This window comes from Rhipicephalus sanguineus, chromosome 11, assembly GCF_013339695.2.
Source record: "Rhipicephalus sanguineus isolate Rsan-2018 chromosome 11, BIME_Rsan_1.4, whole genome shotgun sequence".
Classification (NCBI taxonomy): Eukaryota; Metazoa; Arthropoda; class Arachnida; order Ixodida; family Ixodidae; genus Rhipicephalus; species Rhipicephalus sanguineus.
This window is the reverse complement of record NC_051186.1, coordinates 72,060,034-72,076,765: the sequence shown is the minus strand read 5'-3', so window position 1 is coordinate 72,076,765 and position 16,732 is coordinate 72,060,034. Positions and strand designations below refer to the sequence as shown.

At 47.8% G+C, this 16,732-nt stretch overlaps 1 protein-coding gene and 1 long non-coding RNA gene across 5 annotated transcripts in view; one reads left to right on the top strand and one right to left on the bottom strand.

Annotated features, from left to right (window-relative positions):
• Positions 1 to 14,316: 14,316 nt before the first annotated feature.
• Positions 14,317 to 16,732, bottom strand: part of LOC119374407 (signal recognition particle 54 kDa protein) — a 226,759-nt gene continuing 224,343 nt past the window's right edge. For all 4 annotated transcript variants that reach the window (XM_049411282.1, XM_049411280.1, XM_049411279.1 and 1 more), the window contains exon 14: positions 14,317 to 15,560. In XM_049411282.1, coding sequence (XP_049267239.1) covers positions 15,472 to 15,560 — 89 coding nt within the window. In that variant the 3' untranslated portion in view covers positions 14,317 to 15,471. The remainder of the gene's footprint in view (positions 15,561 to 16,732) is intronic.
• Positions 14,420 to 16,732, top strand: part of LOC125756466 (uncharacterized) — a 5,121-nt gene continuing 2,808 nt past the window's right edge. The window contains exon 1 of the long non-coding RNA XR_007414525.1: positions 14,420 to 14,552. This is a non-coding gene — a long non-coding RNA (uncharacterized LOC125756466). The remainder of the gene's footprint in view (positions 14,553 to 16,732) is intronic.

Sequence of the window (16,732 nt, the reverse complement as noted above, 5' to 3'; positions counted from 1 at the left end):
CGCACGGCGCGCCGCGTTCTTGAGCGTTTTTTTATTTGTTTTCATGCACAATGGCGGCTCAGTCCAGTGTTGCCTGAACACTTTAGGGCTTTTTACAGTGTTGCTGGTATTTATGCAACTGGTCTATAGCTATGCTATAGCTAGGCTGGTAAAGGGAAGTGAGGGTAAGGAGGAGTGATGTGAAGGGGGAGAGAAAAGGAGGAGGGAAAAGGGTAGAGCATGGAACATCCTCGTATAGCATACATTAGCAAGGGTATGGGAAAGGGAAGTGAGGGTGAGGACGACTGATGTTACGGTGAGAGGGAAGGAAAGGAGGGAAAAAAGGAGGATGTGAAAGGGTAAACCATAGCATATATCCATGTACAGTATAGCATAGCAAGTGGTGGGAAAGAGAAGTCTGGGTTAGGAGGAGCTAGGTAAAGGAGATAGGTCAATATAGAAGAAAGAAAGAAAGAAAGAAAGAAAGAAAGAAAGAAAGAAAGAAAGAAAGAAAGAAAGAAAGAAAGAAAGAAAGAAAGAAAGAAAGAAAGAAAGAAAGAAAGAAAGAAAGAAAGAAAGAAAGAAAGAAAGGTAAACAGAAGAAGATGAAGATAATGAAGAGAAAACTCAATCTGCGTTCGCCATGTGACAGCGCTTGTTTGCCAGCTCCGCGGAGTTGCTCGCTGGATTTCGTGGAGAACAGACGTGCCGCCCGCGATGCCTTACGGACTGGTCCTCGTGCCTCTCGCCGTCGGCGCCCTGTGACGGTTGCCTCGACCGCTATGCCGTGCGCCTCTCATCGGCGGGGCCTTCGCCGCCTCGTCACCGACGTGTACCGTGCCTCTAGCTGCATCGTGGCCCGTCCCTCGAACTCCTGTGACCATCTCCATCTGTCCTGTCTTCTCTTCTCTTCGACGCCCCTGTCTCTGTCCGATCACTTCTCTTTTTCTTCGACTTTCCTTTTATTCCCTCCTTCCCCTCCCCCAAAAGGCGCTGAGCCGTGCTCCCGTGAGGGTTGCAGAAAATAGTGCCTTTATTCCTTTCCTTCAATCACACCCCCCCCCCCCCCCCCCAGCTCCGCTGATTACTCGGATTTCAATGGCGTGGTACTGACTAATTTTTTGTGGAGCAGGTCGAGGGATATGAAGATAAGACTGCATACATCCAGATGGGCCATGCATAGTACGTTACGGCAATAAAGTAAATACGGATGGACCTCCCTAAGACGAAGCCGCGACCTTCGTTTCATCCAGGCCCGTAACTAGGGGGGGGTTGAGGGGGTTCTGACCCCCCCCGAAATTTTTTTGATGCTTTAACTTTTCGGGTGATACTAAAATATTTACACGCCTTCACAGCGACCCCCAGCTGCCAAAGTTACACTGCAACTTTCCTGGCATTGCTTCCCTCTTCTTCCTTTCTTCAAACCTACCAGAACACCTCAGCGCTCCCTCCCCCGCACGCGCACCTGCCCTATTTGTACAGCTTTGCACTTCGCCCTCGCGTTCCTTCGAGTCTTTTCTTTTTCGTCTTTCACCCCGTAGCAGCTCCTTTATTGATTCCAGATGCTTTCCTTGTGCATTGCCGCTGGAGAAGTTATCCGTCTGTGCGGACCGCACGTGTCGGCTTTGGGTTTCTACGAAAAGCGCGTCTCCTTCTGTGAAAGTAAACAGTTCGACAGCAACGGCAACACCAACACGACGTGCGCAAATTTGCCAGGGAACGAAAACCCTAAGCGGAAAAACTCAGCGGCGCATTCCGAGGACGCAGGCTGCAGGGTAAACTTTTCTCAAACTGTAGTCTTCGCCACCGAAACGAATCATCGAAGATGACATCTACTGAAAGACTGGCATATCCGAGCAACTTCGAACAACCTTAACCACACGCAAGGAAATCTACCTCTTCTGTACACACAAGGTATATGCGCCTCCCTACAAAGCACACAAAGCGAGGATACAGCCGGCACACAATCCGGCACCAGCGGTCAACTTTCACAGGAGAGAAAAAACGCCGCCAAGCTGGGCTGCGCGCGGGAGTACAGAGGCTGACGTCACAGCCTACAAAGTGCATTTTGGGGGGTCACGGCTATTTAATTAGCGCAGCCCAGAGAGAATTATGCAGGCGCCCAGGGAGCCGTCTGTGAAAAGGTGACTTTTCACAGGAACGGAGCAACACCTGCTTTCTGGACTGTACCACGGGAGTGCAAATGTCTCGGCAGTGCATTCTTGGGGGGTTCACGTATATTAAGGGGAGTATGGAGTGCCCATGGAGTCTTCTGTGAAAAGGTCTTTAAGTAGCGTTAATCCAGTTTGCTGCAGCGGGAGTACAATAATGGTCCTGCATGCACACCAGCTGTAGCGTCGTTCAGAAAACACATGCGCCACGCGGGAGCCGGCGCGTTCATCACACTTCTACATTCTAGCCACTGTAAAGTGGATAAGAGAGGAAGAAAACATCGCCCGCCGTTCACGCCAGGCAGTCGAAGCAGTCGCAAACGTCTTTTGGAGCCACTGGCCACTTCTGTGTGCGTGCACAGGATTGCGGCAGCAAAATGAAAAGACACTCTGCAACAACGAAGCAAAGGAGTCTTGCGTCTTACTTCAAGAAAGTTCGAACCGATGAAGCGGACGGAGAAGAACCGCCTCCTTCGAAGGATAAAACTTCGCCCTCCTCAGCACTGGTGGAAAGCCAAGCGCGTCGGAACTTCTGTAGCGACTCAGGAGAATGCACCGGTTTATGTGAATCACCTGAGAACGAACACAAGCAGGACACCCATGCGCCGCCGGAAAATGATGGTGGCCGCAGTGCAACTCCAAGTGACCTTTGTTCTACAGTCAACGCTGGGCAAAGTGACGCCTTTACCACTGGGCAATGCCCAAGGAAGGTGAGTGGCATGGCACCTACACATTCTGGTTCGCCTCCCCTCTGTGCGACGAGTGCGAATATTTTGGACTTGGGACTGTTTGTCTCGAAAAGCAATAATGTAAATGATCCAGAGACGACGGAGAAGCTGCTGCTCAATCCGTGGACCCCTCCGGCTAACTATGATTATCCAGCCACAGGGAAAAGGAATCTGAAGTTCCAACCTCACTGGGTAGATCGTTACCCATGGCTTGTTTATTCAGAGAAGCTTCAAGGAGCATTATGCAAAGCGAGTGTGCAGGAAAAGGGGAGCACCAGCGCTTGGGCTGTTTTGTAACTAAGGAGTTCACCAATTACAAGAAAGCCATGGACGCCTTTAAGAGCCACGCATCCAGCAGTTATCACGCCATGTCAACAACGCTATCGGAGAACTTTTTAGCAGTCCGGTCCCGCTCACAGCATGACATCTTAACACAACTTGACCACGGTCTTAAAAAGCAGGCGGAAGAAAACCGCAAGAACTTGCTGCCAATAATAGAAACAATCCTTTTCTGTGGCAGGCAAGAAGTACCGCTTCGCGGCACAGACGACTCTGGTCCGATAAATATGTCTGAAGTGCTGCCATTGAAAAATGATGGAAATTTCCGCGCACTGCTTAGGATGAGAGCAAAATGTGGAGATGCCGCCTTGAGAGCTCACAGGAAACATCTCCGGCGAATGCGCTGTACACGAGCCCAAAAATTCAAAATGAGTTGATCACCCTCTGTGGTAAAATCATACAAAGAAAGATAGTTGAAAACGTCAACTCAGGTTCGTGTTTTTCAGTTCTAGCTGACGAGGCCACTGATATATCTCGCACCGCCCACATTTCCCTATGTGTAAGGTACGTTGGACACGACACGTCGGGAGTGCCCATACTTAAAGAAGATTTTGTAGATTTCGTTCCCGTGTACGATCTCACTGGCAAGGCGCTGGCGAGCACAATCCTGAACAGCCTTAGAGGTCATGGCTTTGACCTGAACCTACTTTGCGGGCAAGGATACGACGGCGCGGCATCAATGAGCGGCCACCTTAACGGTGTTCAAGCCTTCATTCGTCAAACAGCGCCCAAAGCGTTGTACGTGCATTGTAGCGCCCACTCGTTGAACCTTGCTCTGCTTCACGCATGCAAACTCCCCAGCATCCGCAACTGTTTGGGAACTGTATCCTCAACCTGTACGTTTGTGAGAGCTTCGCCACAGAGGACGAACCAACTGCGAGACAAAGTAGAAGATTTAACACAAGAAAAAAGAAAATCAGTTCTCTCCTTTTGCCAAACAAGGTGGGTAGAGAGTCACGATGCACTTCAGCGTTTCCTTGAACTGTACGTGCCTATTGTACAATTCCTCGAATATTTGGAAGAAGAGGCCGCGTCATCTGATACTTCATCAAAAGCTTCTCAACTGCTCAATGCCATTACGAAGCCCGAGTTTGTCGTTTCGCTTCAGATCTGTAGCGACATCTTCTCTTTGACACTGCCACTTTGCAAGTTTCTTCAAAAAATTGACTGTGACTTGGCTCAAGCGTGCGATCACGTAAAGAATGTTATAGACGTTCTTTCCACAAAAAGGGCTAGTGCGGAAACGGAATTTAATAAGATTTTTCTGAAGTCGCTCTCTTTGCTGAAGATCACAAATGTTGAGATGGCCCTACCACGCATCACTGGAAGGCAGATGCAAAGAAGCAACGTACCTTCTGCTACTCCCGAAGAGTACTACCGGAGGAATGTGTATTTGCCTTTGCTGGCTGACTTCGAAAATCAATTAAGAGACCGGTTCGATGCCCATAAGAAGGTCGTGGTTGGCCTTAACATGCTGCTGCCGAAATTCTGCGCGTCGGCTAGCCTTTCTGATATTGATGATGCAGTGCAGTTTTACCTTGGCGACATTCCTTCCGCTAATGTCATCGAAGCAGAGTTCACACTGTGGGTGAACAAATGCTGCCAGATCGAAGAAAAGAATCGCCCAGCTTGTGCTTTACAGGCCTTAGAGATGTGCAACCGCGACTTTTTTCCGAACATCCACAGCCTACTTTCTATCCTGGCGACTTTACCCGTGTCGACGTCGACCCCGGAACGGACTTTTTCCACACTGAGAAGGCTGAAGAGCTACCTTCGAAATCATATGAACAACGACAGATTGACCGGACTAGCACTGCTCAGCATCCATCGAGAACTTCAAGTGACCCCAGAACAAGTCCTCACAGAATTTTGCAAGTTGCCGAGAAGGAAAAACTTCCTCGTTTAAACTTCCCTCTATGTTTCAAGAGTCGATTAAAAGCTAAACCCAGCTAGCCCAAGCTTCAACCCTTCTATTCTTTCGCAATTACGAGGAAACTATCCAGCAAGCAGAATGTGCGAACGGTAACAAGAAGATCGGAATGTCGGGCGACTTGTTTGTTTGCTTGCATACATACTGTCACGGACTGCCATTTTTGCGACCCGGCGTAACGGCAAATTAACGGGCGCCGCACTCCCCCGCTGACCGGTGGAACCGTTCGCTCATGAAAAGACTGGTCTTTAGTGCAGGGAAGTACTGAATGGGGTGTTCTTCTTCAAACGTTAGTCGCCGATGTTTGATCCTTTGTACCTACGGCGGCGTCGGCAGGGTCGTCAAAGGCCGCGATGCACCCCGAACCAGCTGTAGACTGCAAGACGCACCGGCTGAAACCAAGGAAACTGACCATTCCCACGGGCAAAACTGCTTGTGGACAAGCCGTATGAGAGAACCCCAACAGGTTGTCACTCTCGCTCAGTTGAGGACCCTCTCCTAATTAAAAAGGGACGCGGTCAATATATTTTTAGGGTTTCTAACAATGAAACGTGCATGATTGGACCCATGTAGAGGTCTCTTTTCCCCCAGGACGAGGGGACACGGAGGTCGATTTAAGCGCAGGATTTCGCCTTGCTAAGCAGTGCTGACCAACATGGTGTAGAAGGAGATCAACAAGTATCCCTTAAGTGGTTGTGGCTCCGTATCGGCTGGCCACCTAAACTTAGCCATTCGTCTAGTTGTGACGCGAAATTAACGTCTGTAACGTAGGCATCGGTACTTGAATCTCGAGTAAGTTCAACCTGCCCGAGATCGGCTTCAAGCACTAGCCTACCGGAAACACCAGCGCTGCAACACCGCCGACATCGCAGTTGTGCCAGAACTCTCTCTGACTTCTTGCATCCGATCGTCGTGGACTCGAAGCTGCCGGTCATCACAGGTATCCCTTCACCTGCTTATACCTTCGGACTTTCTCATCTGTAGTTTTATTGTTGGTTAGTTTTGTGTAGTTTGTAATACTTCTCTCTTGTAAGCTGATTTATTGATTTTATATGTATTTTGTTAGTTGGTATTAAGTGTTGTACTAGATTCCTCGTGCTGCAATATCACTAGAGTTTTGTTTTTCCCCACACACGTCTCTGATCTCTTCACTGTCTCTGCTTACGTACGGAACGACCTAACCTGCTGCCATTCCCGTCGCCGACTTCGCGCTGGCGACGCTAGAGTGGCAGCTTGTAACACATACATACCGTTTTTGTACCGTGGTTACATTGTGTTACTTCATCAGGAGCCGTTGGTCGCGGTGTCCCCGGCTTTGGTGGTGCTATTGTCCAAACTTATTTCTTGCTTTAACCAGAATTTGAGGTTGACATACCAATTTCTTTATTTGGGTACAAATAATTGAAAAGTACCATCGAATTATTACAAGTAAGCGATGTACTTGATTTATTCACAAAAATAAGCCAGTATAAATCTTAAAAAATGGCAGCCGTTCTACACGCAAACCCCCCCCGAAAAAAATTCCTGGGTACGGCCCTGGTTTCATCCGATGTTTGTTATTGCCGTAAACTTATTCCGGGCACATATTAGCAAGACGCGTACATCTCAGATAACGTCGTCACGCGAAATATGCAAATTTTGGGTAAACGGCACGAGGTCTCACTGTATGGAGTATCCAGAAAAGCTTTATTCCTGAAGCGTTTATATCCAAAGCATTGGCTCTCCAGAAATGTGCGTCGATTTGTGAAGAATTTGAAAATAAAATATGCCCTTTTTTCTACGCAGTATGTATATACATAAACAGCTAAGTCGGGCAAATCTTTTTTTCTTTTTCAGCCTCGCGACTACACCAACAAAGAGCAATGTATCACTGCGTTGCCATAATTAAAAAGAAATAATATACATGCATTACCTGCTCCCCATTAGGCTTCAAGTCCACTGGCCGATATTCGAAGTCAATCTCCTTTACTTGCAACACTGCGAAAAACATATCGGTCAATTCACGCTGTAAAAGCTGACCAAAAAAATTCACCGCCATATCCACGAAGTGAATGATGTTAGAGGAGCTTGCTCGGAAATGATCGAGTAACCCGCGAATGCTCCGTGCACATTCCTCTACCATCATATATAGACGTGACAACGTTGTTATACATACATTACATCCACAATGTTTATTAATGTAAGGCTGACATTTTGATGAAGTATATATACATTTCGATGAACTATAAACATTATATATACACAAGAGATGTTGTTTTACCAAGTTCAAGAAGGGCGTCCCTCGATGAGTTCGTGGACTGGTTTCCTTGTGCATCTTGGCAGCGCAGTGGAACGAACACAAGAGAAAGGAACACGTAGACAGGACGGGCGCTAGCGCCCGTCCTGTCGACGTGTTCCTTTCTCTTGTGTTCGTTCCACTGCGCTGCCAAGATGCACAAGTTCCACACCCACCAACTAGCCCAAATTTCCGCGTTGAATAGACTGGTTTCCCTTTAAAGATGATTGCTTTATTACGGATGAACTATATGCATTACATATACACAAGAGATGTTCTTTTACGAAGTACGAGAAGGGCATCCCTCGATGAGCTTGGGGGCTCGTTTCCCTTTAAAGATGATTGCTTTATGATCAGTAAAGTATGTTGCCAAGGGATCGTCGATGATGGGACGCAATGGATAGTTCGAGAAGGCAACATCGATACAGGTGCCCCTGATGGTGGTGGGACGTTTGCAGTCGTACGATACGCATCGGAGAGCGTAACGTGACATCATGTGTTGGCTGGTTATTGGCAAGGCGAGATCTTCCCGAGCTGCTGCTGCGTTGCGAGCCCATCGCGCTGCTGCCGTTCATGCTGCGGAGCGGCAACGAAGAGTGTTCACTTAATGAGCTCCCGGCGAAGAGAAAGGAAGCGAGCCAAACGAGAGGTGCGGCCCTGGAGCAGTCACCTCGAGCAGAGAACATGCATACACTCGAGCGTGGTGTGTGCCGCCTTGAGCGGCGGCGCCATCTAGTGAGCATTCTTGAAATCACCGGAGAGAGCGCAGCTGCGCCGACCGTGGTGTGTGCCGCCGGTCACGCGTGTGAGGACAAGGCGCGAGCATAAGAAGCTTGGCGAGCAAGCTCCTAAAACTGAATCGTTCTTTTAGCTGAATTTTTAAAGGGGCCCTGCAACACTTTTTAAGCATGGTCAAAAAACGTTGGTGATCGGTAGTCGAGGCTCCTGAAAACACGCGAGCAAAACACTTCTTGGTATACAAAATAAGAAATCATTCTGATTTCTAGATTTTAAATATTTTTTCTAAGCTACCCGATTCTTGGCCAATCCCCCTGAGTGGGTGTGAGCATAGGCGTGCGCACAGGGGGGGCGGCCGCCCCCCCTAATTACCTAAGAGGGGGGGCGCAAAATCCGACCCGTACATTGACCCTTCTAGTCACCTAAGAGGAGGGGTTGCAAAATCTTCCCCATACATTGACTAAGTAGGGTGGGGGGGCGCTGCGATTAACCTTTGCCCCCCCCCCTAAAACTCTGCGCACGTCTATGGGTGTGAGCCAGCAGCACAGGATCTACATGTACATAAAACACTGTATAGCACAGCACGCGGCCTGGATTTCACAATTAATTCTCAAAATCAGCTAGAAATCACTCCATGTTATTTACATAAATGGTGCCATAAACCCAAACGACCGCACTATAAGCCCAAAGTACATTGCCATTGGCTGATTTGAGCATTGTGAGCTGCGTAGTTACCGCGGCCACCGCGGGATACCGCCACGTGCCCACGCGAACGCTCGCGATCACACTGAAAGCGCGTTCGGAGAAAAAAAGAAAGAAAAGTGCTCAGTGTCATGACGCGCGCTGACGAACAGACGCATATTTTTGCCCCCTTGTCATCTGCCCCCTGAGTAGCTTTCAGCGCGCTCGCTGGTACGGAAGGAGCGAGAAACCGCTTAGCATGCGACAAATCCTTGTAATTCCTCTCACACTCGACGGATTATAAAAATTTTTGCGACATTCAGTTTCAGTTTCAGTTTATTGATTTCAAAAGGTAATACAAGATTAGCGAATATACAATCATTCGATTCGTGAAGCGATAAACTCTTTTAACAAAGCCATTCGATGATTACTTGAAAAAGTGTTGAAAAAGGACCCCTTTAAAAAAAGTCACAGTTTCGCTATAAGGGCAACGCAATGAATGCAATAGCAACAAAGTGGAATGTTCTAAGAAGTAAGGCACGCAACCACTTCCTTCAGCATCTGACCTGGCGTAAGGAAACGGGGCTGCTGCAGCGAGCGAAGCGACCTTCATGCTGTCCATCGTTTCAGCGCAAACTGAGCTGTGCACGTACAAAGGTATCAGCCGCCTGCTGATCCCTGTCAATATAGGGCGACCGCGGTCGGCAGCTCAATAAAGTACGCATGCATTTCATGCCGGACCGCCGCAGCCCCCCGGGGCCACGGACGGCGGGTTTCCTTTGCGCTTGAGCCACGATCGCAGCCTACCCTTGCATTTAGAACACTCGGTGCGCGGGGCGATACGTATATTGTCCTTGGACTTCATATACGGAACGTCACGGCGACGGTTCTCATTTAGTGGAATGTTTTGTTGCAGATAGTGTATTTTTCATTCTGATCAGCTGGATTAGTTAAATACATTACTGACGCGACAAACTCCAGTGTGATATTGTTACCTATAATAGTTTAATTAGTTAACCTTGGTATTACACACTGTCCCATTTTCGGAGCGCAAATGAAAGGGGAAAATTGTCATCGCAAATATAATCCGTACGGATTACCGAGAAGGAAAGCTTGTGCTTCACGAATAATTGTCCTTTCTGTACTTGTTTCGTGTTACAGACGGGTGGTTGACTTTTCCTTTTTGTCAGCCGCGGTGGTGCAGCGGTTACGGTGCTCGGCTGCTGACTAGAAGGTCGCGGGTTCGATCCCGGTCGCATTTCGATAGGCGAAATGCTAGCGGCCCGTGTACTGTACGTGCGATGTCAGTGCACGTTAAAGAACCTCAGGTGGTCGAAATTTCCGGAGCCCTGCACTTCGCCGTTCCCCATAATCATATCGTGGTTTTGGAACGTAAAACCCTAACCATCATCATCATCACAACTTTTTACCTTTCATTGAAGTCACTGAAACTATCTTTCATTATCTTTCATAATCATTCCGCCCCACCACGCGGGCTTTTGTAGAAATGATTAGCCATATTAACTGATGATCGAAGTCAAATCCAATTCAGCAAGAAATATGCGCACCACTTATGAGCGATAAGCCCAATAGAATTGACGTCTCATGTTATTACGTATTTATCAGTACTTTATGTTCCGGCAACGCTGATGTGTTAGCCACGTACTACATGCCAGTGTACACACATATGTATGAGCTTCGATCACCGCAGAATTCCGGGACTTAATGTCTCGAAGTTGTTTGCGTTGTCTCAAAAAGCACAGGGCCTATGCTCCCGAATTCTATTCCGACACGGAAATAATGGTACGACTTAACTGAATCAGTTATAGTTATGATGAAAATGTTAATTAAATTGTATATCACTAAACAAATAACAAAGTCGGTTTCTTCGTGCCATTCAGCGATATAAGACATATAATTGTAGTATATACATGTCCAGCACAAATAAATGTGAATCTGCCCTCTAAAAATAAAACAATACACGAACAAGATCATATGCCTCGTTTAGACATATGCCATCATATTCAGGCACTGGCGTAGCCAGGAATTTATTTCAGGGTTAGTTCGACCCCCCTTTCTCGTTCGTGCGTGTTTTTACAAATCCGTACGAATGATTTTTGTGATGACTAATATTTTCCTATCGTTTGAGCCAGGGGCGTAGGCAGAAATCTTTTTCGGGGGGGGGGGGGGGGGGGGGCACCTCCTTGATCTGTAGTGGGGACGAGCAGGCAGATGTGGTCGAGTGCCATTTTCTGCTCTGTATGCTATGGCAAAAAAAAAAAAAATTTCGGGGGAGGGGGGGGGGGGCACGTGCCCGGTGTGCCCTAACGTGGCTACCCCCCTGATTTGAGCTCCTCCAATGGGACAGTGTGTTATATCGAGGTTAACTAATTAGATTTTTGGTAATCACAGCTAACAATATACATACAAAATGGAAAAATTTCGGGGAGGTCTGACCCCCTGAAATTAGGGCGTATAGGTAGAGCGAAGGGTGTTTGTGTATGTGTGTGAGGGGGGGGGGGGGGTTGAATCAACCTCTGCCTACACCAATGCGATTTCAGGTTACAGAATTCACTTTAGCGCGATCGTGCATGTACTATAGCATGTATATTTGAGGTAGGTAATATTAAAAAAAAAAAAAAAAAACGTCTATTTTACGTCTTCTCGTAGACGAAGACGTTCGTTTCAAGACGTCTTTTAGACGTACTGCGCTGTACTAAACTATAACTAAACAGTTAATTTCACGACAAGCGCGATGCGCGACTTCGCCTTACAGCGTACATGAAACACTTCGAGGTCACTGCATGCAATAATCGCGCAAACTGCAACGTATACATATACTCACCAATGCGAACGCGCCATGAACAGGAGCCGAGATAGCTGCACAGGAGGACAGGCTGCAATATCGTCAGTAAGACATCCTGACGGGCTAGAATTGGTTCATGGCTTTTACACGTTGTTAAACTGCGCGATAAGACGAGTACACAAGTAAGAAACATACTTCAGTTTCTTGGCTGTTTCTTACTGCAGGGTGTCCTCGTCCTTTCGCGCAGTTACGACGAAAATGCAATATACTGTAGTTTCCGGTCGCCATGACACCTTCAGCGGTGCTCAAAACGCTCGGTTGAATTAACTCACCTTGCACATGACGATCACTCTTCGATCCGATATGAACCATAACACGGTGAAAAAAAAAAAAATCGTTGCAGGCTGTTTCTGTAGTCTGCAATAACGCTGGCACTTGTGCGATCGCCCGCCACACTTGCGTTGCTTTCCCGTCTGATAATATTATGCCATGTATCTTTTTGTGTGTTTCATCGCTAAGGCCATCTGTTATCAACACGGAAAGTGGTTTGCAGTCGAACTGAAGTGCGAGTGACCTCGTTCTTCTTGCGCAGGCGGGTGCTCGCAAGTGCGACGATGAGTTTCACTTCGTTTACTTCTTTTTCTCTCAATTTGTATTGCTGTGTTGCAGACGGCTCACGATTGCGGGATTATTTCGTCAGGCTGTTCAATTAGCATATTCAAACATTCGCGGATAAACTGCAATGACCGCGCCATGGGGAGGGGGGGGGGGTCGCCCTACAAAATTGTCGCTTGCTCCCCCCCCCCCTCTTCCCTGAGGAGCAAACAATCAAAACACAACGCATAAGTACTCCGCCTCCCTACCCCCCACGGGAACTAACTTGTTGTGGATTCTTTCCTGAAGCGATACATTAAACCAGTTTAGATGGATAAAATTATCCTGTTAGAACTTTCTTGTCATTAATTTCGCGATCGTAGGTTAATTATTAGCAGAAGAAATGAAGGTCAAAGGCTGATGTTTGAATTCCGCGCCGAAACTTCAGCAAGTGTACGTCACGAATTACTCATTTTAGCGCACTTTGGCTGCATTTATTTGATGAAATTTTCCGGAAACTACACTCAAACCTTGACATAATAATATCTGGGGTATAACGTCCCAGAACCACGATATGATTATGAGAGACGCCGTAGTGGAGGGCTCCGGAAATTTCGACCACCTGGGGTTCTTTAACGTGCACCTAAATCTAAGTACACGGGCCTTAAACACTTTTGTCTCCATAGAAAATACAGCCGCCGCGGCCGGGATTCGATCCCGCCACCTTCGGGTCAGCAGTCGAGCGCCATAACCACTAGACCACCGTGGCGGGGCGTCCTGCAGGCTTGGCTAGTCCAACACCTCCTAGACAGGTGTTGGCTAGTCACACGCATGGGAGTCGGCAAGGGGGTGCAAAAAGGGCACTTGCCCCCCCCCCCCCCCCCCTGCCAAGCCACAAGAGCACTCCCACAACAGCGATGCAACACGGGTTTGGACTAATTAGGCTAACTTAATTAGCTTAATTATGCTTCTCTAATCCGGTATTTGCTCAACTAGGTTTAATTAGGCTTGGCTATGATTAACCTGGCTTAACTGGGCACAGCTATGCCTAACTTGGCATGACAAAGCGACGCTGGCATGATGGCGATTTCATGTCTACATCACAAAACGCGACAGATGGCAGGCATAACACCTATGCCGTTACATATATCGCGACAAAAATACTTTCAAAAGATGAAAATGGGCATCCATGAACTTGCAAATATGGCAAGAACACTGCCGATAAATGCAAATTCTGGCTTTTACTGCTTCAGATATTTTTTAAATGATCCGTTCCCAAACAGCGATAGCAGGCCTAAGCAGCCGCGTGCTGCACTATCTGCCCACTGCCATTTTGTTTTGTTTGCACACCAGCCGCTAAGCTTGACTTCTGCTCCTCACTCTTACCCGCCACGTTGGTCCAGTGGTTAAGGTGCTCAACTGCTGACCCGCAGGTCACTGGTATCGAATACGAAATTTCCGGAGTCCTCCACTATGGCGTCTATCATAATCGTATTGTGGCATTCAGATGTTAAAGCACACCAATTATTAAACGTTACGCTGTTCACTGTTGAAGGTATGGGTAAAGGGCGCTCTGGGGGACAAAGGCGCGAGCTTTCAATGACGCTGAGCAGTTTGCTGTTGCGTAATTCGCTTAAGAAGTCATGACCATGAACCTGCCCATGAACGTGGATGCAGGTAGCGAATATATAATGTGGTAAGTAGTTAATTATTGAACCACGGAAAAGCGCACCAAACTGTCCTACAAACTAGTATTGGAAATACTTGAAGGGGTACTATATGATTGGCAAGACTGTGTGGGCATGCCCACACATGATTCAAGCAGAAAAAAAAACAAAGCAATGCCCCCATTCGCTCAGCCGAAACGCGTACCAAAACAACTTAATTGTTTTGAGCCGGGACAGGGGAAAAAAAAAAAAGAAAAGGAGCGGGTGGGGGAGGGCAACATACGTGTAGAACTTTGAAGATTCGCAGCACAATCTCCAGACAGTTGTGGGTGTTTTTTGATACACCCACAACGTCCCCAGAAAAGACCCATCACAAGAGAGTGCAACTTCGCTCGGAAGCCTTTAATCTTGTTTTTTTTTATCAAGAAATGCATTGTCGTCACGTCGAAATGTATTCTGTACATTTAGAAGAAAAAAAAAAAGCAAGAACAAAATTGCCATTTGCCGTACATTTCTATATGCACGTGTCCAAAAACACGATTCCTGTACAAAAAGAGTCCTTCCCGTTTCCCCAACCATACAGCGAGAGCAACATGAGGTAAACGTCACTGAGAATTTAAAACTGTCAACGTGGAAAAAAAAGGGTTGCACCGGCCCACGAACACAACGCTTAACGGTACTATGTTTCAGGATGGGCGTTGTGAGCACGTAACGTAATTTGGGCAACGGAAATAGCTTGCACTGAGCAAAATGACGACACTAATTTCTTTTTAAAAAAAGAAAAAACAAAAACAAGTACAACAATGCTGTCATCGTCTCTTCACAGGATCACTCGGTCGTCCATACTTGGAAAGAGTTACTCTAAGCTTGCGACGTACAACGCGGCCGGCCCATTCGAGAAACGACCCGTTACCTTCACGGCACGCTAGTAGTAAGAAAGAACCTGCAGCGTCACTGCCGCTGCAACGACGGCGGACGTGACCGTCACGTTGCAGTACAACGTTGTGAAGCATCGCTGCACACGCGCTCGGCAAAATTGTAGATGTTCCAGCGTCACTCACGAGTTGCAAAGAGCACCGACACCAGACAAGAGAGAGAGATTGAATATGCGCACTTGTGAACCGATTGCAATGTTTGCCCCGGCGTCTGCGACACCGTGTGGGAGAAGAGAAAGCGCGGGAGTGCAAACGTGTGTCATGGCCGCGACAGCCAACTGAGAGGTGACGAAACGCATCGAGAGAGTGTGACACTGCAGAAATGATGTTCGTGAAGAACTGTGAAAGGGCTGGACTATGCGCGGAGAGTTTTTTGCAGAGTTCGGATATATGCACCTGTTGCAACTTAGGTTTTTTGTGAAGTGACACAATTTGGAGAGAGAGAGAGAAGAAAGCAGAGGGAAGTGGGGGAGAGGGGGCAACAGGAGAAATCGTTTGCGAGCGGGCAACAGACGACACGGGCGCGGTGGCGTTGCCCTTCCGGCCTTCTCGATGTTGATCCGGCGTGCGCGCTGCGTCGCTTCATATAAAAGGAGGGCCGTCGTACACCGGTACGAGGCGGGGCAGTTCACTTTCCCATGTTCATGAGGTTGTTGACGTTTCCACTGGCGGCACCTTGTAGTTGCCGCATCATGTTCTGCAGGCCGGAGAAGCCACCTGCACGAAACGGAAGTGGCAGGGTTGGCGTGACGAGCGCTCTCACAAGCAAAGGGTTTCATAAAAACGCCAGGCCTGCGCTAAACCGCAGCACAGTCACAGCGAAAGCTGGAAGAGCGGCGTTTCTAGAGCCCGTTAAGCTCTCTTGGGGCTACAATACAAGTACACTAGAAAGGTACCCACTACGCCATAAATCACAATTTTTGTGAAGTTTGGAAGCACCTACTAAGCCATTATTCGTCATTCTGCGGAGAAGCAAGGCACCAGCTACACGTCTGTAAGGCATTATGTGCACTTTGTTCCCGCGACGACTGATGACGATGAAGAATTATGGCTCAGCCCTTTGTAATGGGTTGGAATCTTTAAACGGCCCACCAGTTATGTAATTTGCATTGGGTGACGCCCGGTCGCTATTTCCCTCTCCCGTCATGCTGTATAACATACGTTGACGTGGGAAAAGAGACGGGGGGGGGGGAGCGAAGAACTTTACTGAGACCCCGAGGAAATGGATCATACGCTTATGGGCTTCCTTGGCAACCAATACAAGTGCCCTTGCGAGGAACCCACTACGCTATAAATCATTGTAATTTTACTGAGACCCAGAGGAAGTGTATCATGCGCTATGGCTTCCTTGGCAACCAATCCAAGGCACTTGCGAGGAACCCACTACGCTATAAATAATTGTAATTTTGAGAAGTAGGCCAGCAGGCACTCTGCCATTTTTTGTCATTCTACAGAGAGCGTTGGTACCTGCTAAACCCATGTAAGGCATTATGCGCACTTTGGTGATGCTGTGCCTGATGATGAAGAATTATGGCAGGGTCCTTGTAAGGGGTTGGAAGCATTCAACAACCTGCTCGTTGCGCAATTCGCATTGTGTGACGCCTGGTTACAGAATTCGCGTTGTGCTACGCTTGGTGCTTATTGTTACTCTTCTACCACGCTATATTGCATATGCTAATGTGGTTCCTTCCCGACATGAAGCCTGTATAGGACCTTTAGCAAAGCAGTTTCAAGCACCGGTATGGCTCAGAGGTTGAATACTGGGCTCCCACGCAGAGGACCCAGGTTCGAACCTCGTTCCATCCTGGAATTTTTTCTTATTTAGTTTTTTTCTTATTTCGAGCGATACTGGTTACGGACACCGGCGGCGGCGCGGACAACTACGGCGC